This window comes from Alosa pseudoharengus, unplaced genomic scaffold, assembly GCF_046254945.1.
Source record: "Alosa pseudoharengus isolate Yale_2024_CS ecotype anadromous, Long Island Sound unplaced genomic scaffold, YU_APseudo_1.1 YU_APseudo_1.1_scf_14, whole genome shotgun sequence".
Lineage (NCBI taxonomy): Eukaryota > Metazoa > Chordata > Actinopteri > Clupeiformes > Clupeidae > Alosa > Alosa pseudoharengus.
Window position 1 is genome coordinate 31,053,211 of NW_027468609.1, and position 5,000 is coordinate 31,058,210.

Here is a 5,000-nt window from a genome sequence, read left to right on the forward strand (position 1 = left end):
CTCCCCATCTCTTTGATGATCTCCGCATAGTCCTGAATAGTGATGAGCGGCTTGGGCAGGAAAAGGCTGAACCGCAGGCTTCCCATTCCAGCGCCCCATCCCCCCTCCTCTCCTCCTCTCTCCTCCATCACCTCTGGCTCACTGTCTTAGATGGACTCCCACCAAAGGCTTAAATGGGGCCTTTTGAGGGAGCATGAAAGAGGGAGACAAACAGATTGGTTTCGTATGGTTTGCTAACAAAAATAAAATGATGTTCGGAGCTTGACACACAGCGTGAGAGCACAAGATCTGAACACAGACTCTCTCTCTCTCTCTCTCTCTCTCTCTTTCTCCCTGTCTCTCTCCCACTCTCTCTCTCTGTCTCTCATCAGGGTTGTCATTGTCTTTCTATACCTCTGTCACTGTCTCTCTCCCTCATTCTTCCTGCCACCCTCTCTGCCTGTTCGTCCCTTCTGCGTCATGCCTACTTCATGTGGTTGACTGACGATAGCATTTACGCTAACATTTGGATGAATTGCCATTGTTCCAAGTCAAATCTAACTTCAACTTTTACTCTTTGTCCCTCAAACTGCTGTTGAGTGCTCCGCACCATTGCGAGTTCTTTGCACCGCAGCATTGCAACCGCACACCACAGCACTGCAAACAGTGCAAGTTTATTTAATATTTGTATGTCAGTCATTGGCTTGCCTGAATGACAAATTACCCTCTCCTGAGTCAGTGTGTATGTGTGCTCTCTCAAACAATAGCAGACTCTGGCCAACTTGGGCTATTGTGTCTACCGCTACTGGAAGTTCAGTGGAAAAAATATGTCTCCACCATCTCATATGAAAGCATGTGTTGAAGGTGAGGGGTCTCTGAGGTGGTGGGGCTGGAACTCATGTCAAAGGCCTCTTGTGTCCCTCTGGGCTTCCAGTAGGAAGAGTTGGCACTGTAAGCTCATTGCTCACGCTCACTGCCTTGCTGTAGGCACTTCCTGTTTCACCCTGTGATGGAGGGGTTGTTTGTTTTGCCTCTCCTCTCTCCTGCGCTGCCTGGGTGGGGGCAATTACTCAATTGGAGTTCAAGTGTGTGTGTGTGTGTGAGAGAGAGAGTTCTACAGAACACAAGGTCAACTAAAATCTGTGCAAGGCCAACTGAAATCACTTGTACACACACACACACACACACAGGCGCGGAACAATGCATAGGCTAGATATGGCTGCAGCCTAGGGGCCCCATGTGTTCCATCCTGCCAGGGGGCCCCTCCATTGGCCATAAAAAAATAATAATTCATTCAAATTTACATAGGAGAATAAAACTTAAACTTCATTGGCCAAAAATGAATATTTAAAGTAGCAAGGCGCTGATTGGGTAAATATGCGGAGTTCACGGTCAAATTAGGTTTTAAAAATATGAGTCATTCATACAGTAGGCCTAGGCTACAGTTCTGTTAAACACCTTTAGAAAATGTCAGAAAGAAGATATGAGAGCGTGGCTCAAAAGCGAAAGGCTCTAGTGTAAGATCTAAAGAACCACGAGACCAACATATCCTGCAAAAAAAAGGCTGCTGTCGTGTTTGAGTAGCCTAAACCACATGAGAAAAACATAGAGAACTGTCACGCGAGGGATGCTAACAATGCCACATAAACGCAATATCGTCTTATTCTGAACAAAGTCAAGTCGGAACATTAATGTCCATGTAAACGTAGTGTCACGGTTGATGGTGAGAACGTTAAAATTCTGAGAACACCACATTCAGCTCGGAAGAGCACCGCAACTTTGCCACGCTAGCAGCCACGCTGGTAGGAATATATTGGCTAGTTCATAACTGGCATTAGGCTATTGCATTTGTCGTCAATTAACTGTGCTGGTGTAGCAAATAGTAGGCTATGGTTTTTGTTTTGTGTTGGTTGTTGCTGTAAGGAGGTTGTCAGCAAGGATGTCTTATCTTTGCTGCATTTTAAGGATGCTGCCTGATGTGAGTAGGTCAGTTGTTGCTGTTATGTGCGAGTTGGTGGTTCAATTGCTGCTCTGTAAGGACGCTGCTGGTGTGAGTAGGCCTGTTTGGTGTTCAGCTGTTGCTGTACCAACGTTGCAGTGATGATGTATGAGTAGGCCTATCTGGTGGTTCAATTTTATGTTGCCTTGGAGGGGGGCCCCACAGAAAGTGTAGCCTAGGGGCCCATGACCACCTTAATCCGCCCCTGCACACACACACACACACACACACACACACACACACACACACACACACACACACACACACACACACACACACACACACACACACACACATTCAAAAATGCACCACAGGATCCAGTCAAAATAGTTAATCACAGACAATAGGAAAAGAAAGATATGTTTGTGGATCACAGAAGCACCTGCCAGACACAGAGGAGACTCTTGCGCACGTACACAGACACACACACACACACACACAGAGACCGAGAGAGAGAGAGAGAGAGAGACACACACACACACACACACACACACACACGCATGTATGCACACACCTGACAGATACAGTCACAGAGGAGATTCACAGAGCTGTCACACACTCAGTCAGGGGTGAGGAAGTACTGGAGTGTTGGAGTGCTCTGTCTTTCCTTACGTCAACGTTCCGCCTCAGTACCCAGCTCCAGCTGCGCCTGCACAGCTCTGACATGGACGTGTGTGTGTGTGTGTGTGTGTGTGTGTGTGTGTGTGTGTGTGTGTGTGTGTGTGTGTGTGTGTGTGTGTGTGTGTGTGTCAGAACATAGTTCACTTCTGATATTGTAATCATACAATACAATCAGTGTGGCACTAGAAATCAAAATATCTGAATAATATGCCACTCAGTTCCCCACTATGTGTTTGGATGATTTAGTTATGCTAATGGTTCTCATGAAGATTGTACTGATGTTCGTAATGATCACTGTGATGTTTTAACACTTGACTGGCCTTTGAAGTCTCCACTTTGTACTCGCCCGACTGACAGTCTGTCCTCTCCCCTCGGCCAGCCCAACGACCCCGTCACCAACATCTGCCAGGCGGCAGACAAGCAGCTGTTCACCCTGGTGGAGTGGGCCAAAAGGATCCCCCACTTCTCCGAGCTGCCGCTCGACGACCAGGTCATCCTGCTGAGAGCAGGTGGGTGCTTGTCCCTTCCATCTGTCGGCCTGTCTGTCAGTGCTTGTCAGTCACTGTATGTTTGTGTTTGTGTTTGTGTTTTTGTTTGTGATTATGACTGTGTTTTGAGTTTGTGATTGTCTGTGTGTGTGTGTGTGTGTGTGTGTGTGTGTGTGTGTATTTGTGTATGTGTGTGTTTTGTATTGTGTCTGTATGTTTGTTTCTCTGGGTATCGAATCGTCTGTTGTATAGTGTGTGGACATGTTTGTGTGACATGTTCGTCTTTATTAGAGAGGGTTTTTTTTATTTCTTTTTTAAAAAAAGCCATTAAAGGCCCCAGCTGTGGCACAACTGGCTGGGGCACCTGCACCGTACGTCGGCGACCTGGGTTCGATTCCCGTCCCGTGGTCATTTCCGGATACGACCCCGACAAGCCCAAAAAAATATATAAAACAAATAAAATGTTAAAAAAGCCATTAAAGTCTTCATCACCCTCATGGACTGTTTGGTAGTAAGAGGAAGCTTCTTTAAATAGTCCACAGTTCTGAAAATTGGAATCTGGATAAACATAGTTGTTAAGTCTCTGTGGTTGTTTCCATGTAGTGCAATAATAGACCAGGACTCTTAGCAAACACTGCCTGCGTCACAGGAGTCCATTTGCTCCACTGGTAAACAGGTACCTGCTAATGGAGGAGAGCGAAATGGTTCCGCTGAAAGCATTTTGTTGGAGATGGAGAGAGAGAGAGAGAATGAGAGAGGGAAATTGAAAGAGGGAATGAGAGAGGGAATGAGAGAAGGAGAAGGTCTCCTCCAAGGCTCCGGAGCTTTCTATAAATAACCTGTGGAGTTGTGCTGTCTCACAGATGAAAGCGGGTGCCTCAGCCTCTCCTACCCAGCAGTCCTCTTGGGAGTGCAGGGGTGTGGGGTGGAGGGATGGAGGTGTTGAAGGAGAGGAGGAGAGTTGTGGGGTGGGGGGGGGGGTAGGTTAGTTGCTAGGCAGATCAGTTAAAGGAGCCTTGTCAGTCATACTAACTACAAAAAAATAAAGCACTTCCAATATCCACTGAGGTTTAGCAATCTATGAATTGTGCTTTATTACAAGTAACAAAAAGAACTAAACTCTGTCTGGAGTAATATTAACAAGTATGGATTTTCAAATGTTGTTCTTGATGAGCATCCAAACAAGGCATGTAGTCAACTGACAAAAAATGTCAAAACACTCATGCCCTCTGCCAGGAAGTGTGTGAATTTGTTCTCTTGCTGCTGTGCAGTACACTTCACTAAACTCTCTACTACTGGTGCATTCGGTTCACCTGTGCCCCGTTCGGGCAACATGAGGGATCAATTTGCCCTCCTACCCCTGTTTGGGGAATGCTCCCAGCTTCACGGCAGAGCTTATCAGAAAGAGAGAGAGCGGAGCGATAAAGAGTGTGTTTCCTATTGGGCACTGACCCAGATCAGAGCTGAGCTTGGACACTCCAGCTGTACTGGATACTGCTGGAGATAGCATCAAACCCTGCACTGCTGCCAAATACCTTCAAAATTACCTGTGCTAAATGCCTAGCTTAGGGCTGTCTGTATATATTGACGTATGAGTTCTTGTGGGTGTGGATGTAAGTAGGCCTATGAATTCAGTTTGTGCTTGTATGCTAATGGATTATAGGTAGTTTGTCTGTGCTTTATGTACAAACATACTGTTCATGTATGCAAAATATGTATATCTGTAGCTTGTGTTTGTGTTGCCAGGAGGTTATGTATGTGTGAATTTACATGCTTGACTTACACATGTTTTTTGGTGTGTTTGTGTGTGTGTGTGTGTGTGTGTGTGTGTGTGTGTGTGTGTGTGTGTGTGTGTGTGTGTGTGTGTGTGTGTGTGTGTACTTGGCAGGCTGGAATGAGCTCCTTATTGCCTC

General features: G+C 46.2%; 1 protein-coding gene across 2 annotated transcripts in view; it reads left to right on the plus strand.

Moving 5' to 3' along the window:
* The window catches only part of rxraa (retinoid X receptor, alpha a), a 133,096-nt gene that overhangs the window by 121,728 nt on the left and 6,368 nt on the right, over nt 1-5,000 (plus strand). For both annotated transcript variants that reach the window (XM_076284654.1, XM_076284655.1), the window contains exons 8-9: nt 2,979-3,108; nt 4,976-5,000. The exon at nt 4,976-5,000 is cut by the window's right edge and continues 108 nt beyond it. In XM_076284654.1, coding sequence (XP_076140769.1) covers nt 2,979-3,108; nt 4,976-5,000 — 155 coding nt within the window. The remainder of the gene's footprint in view (nt 1-2,978; nt 3,109-4,975) is intronic.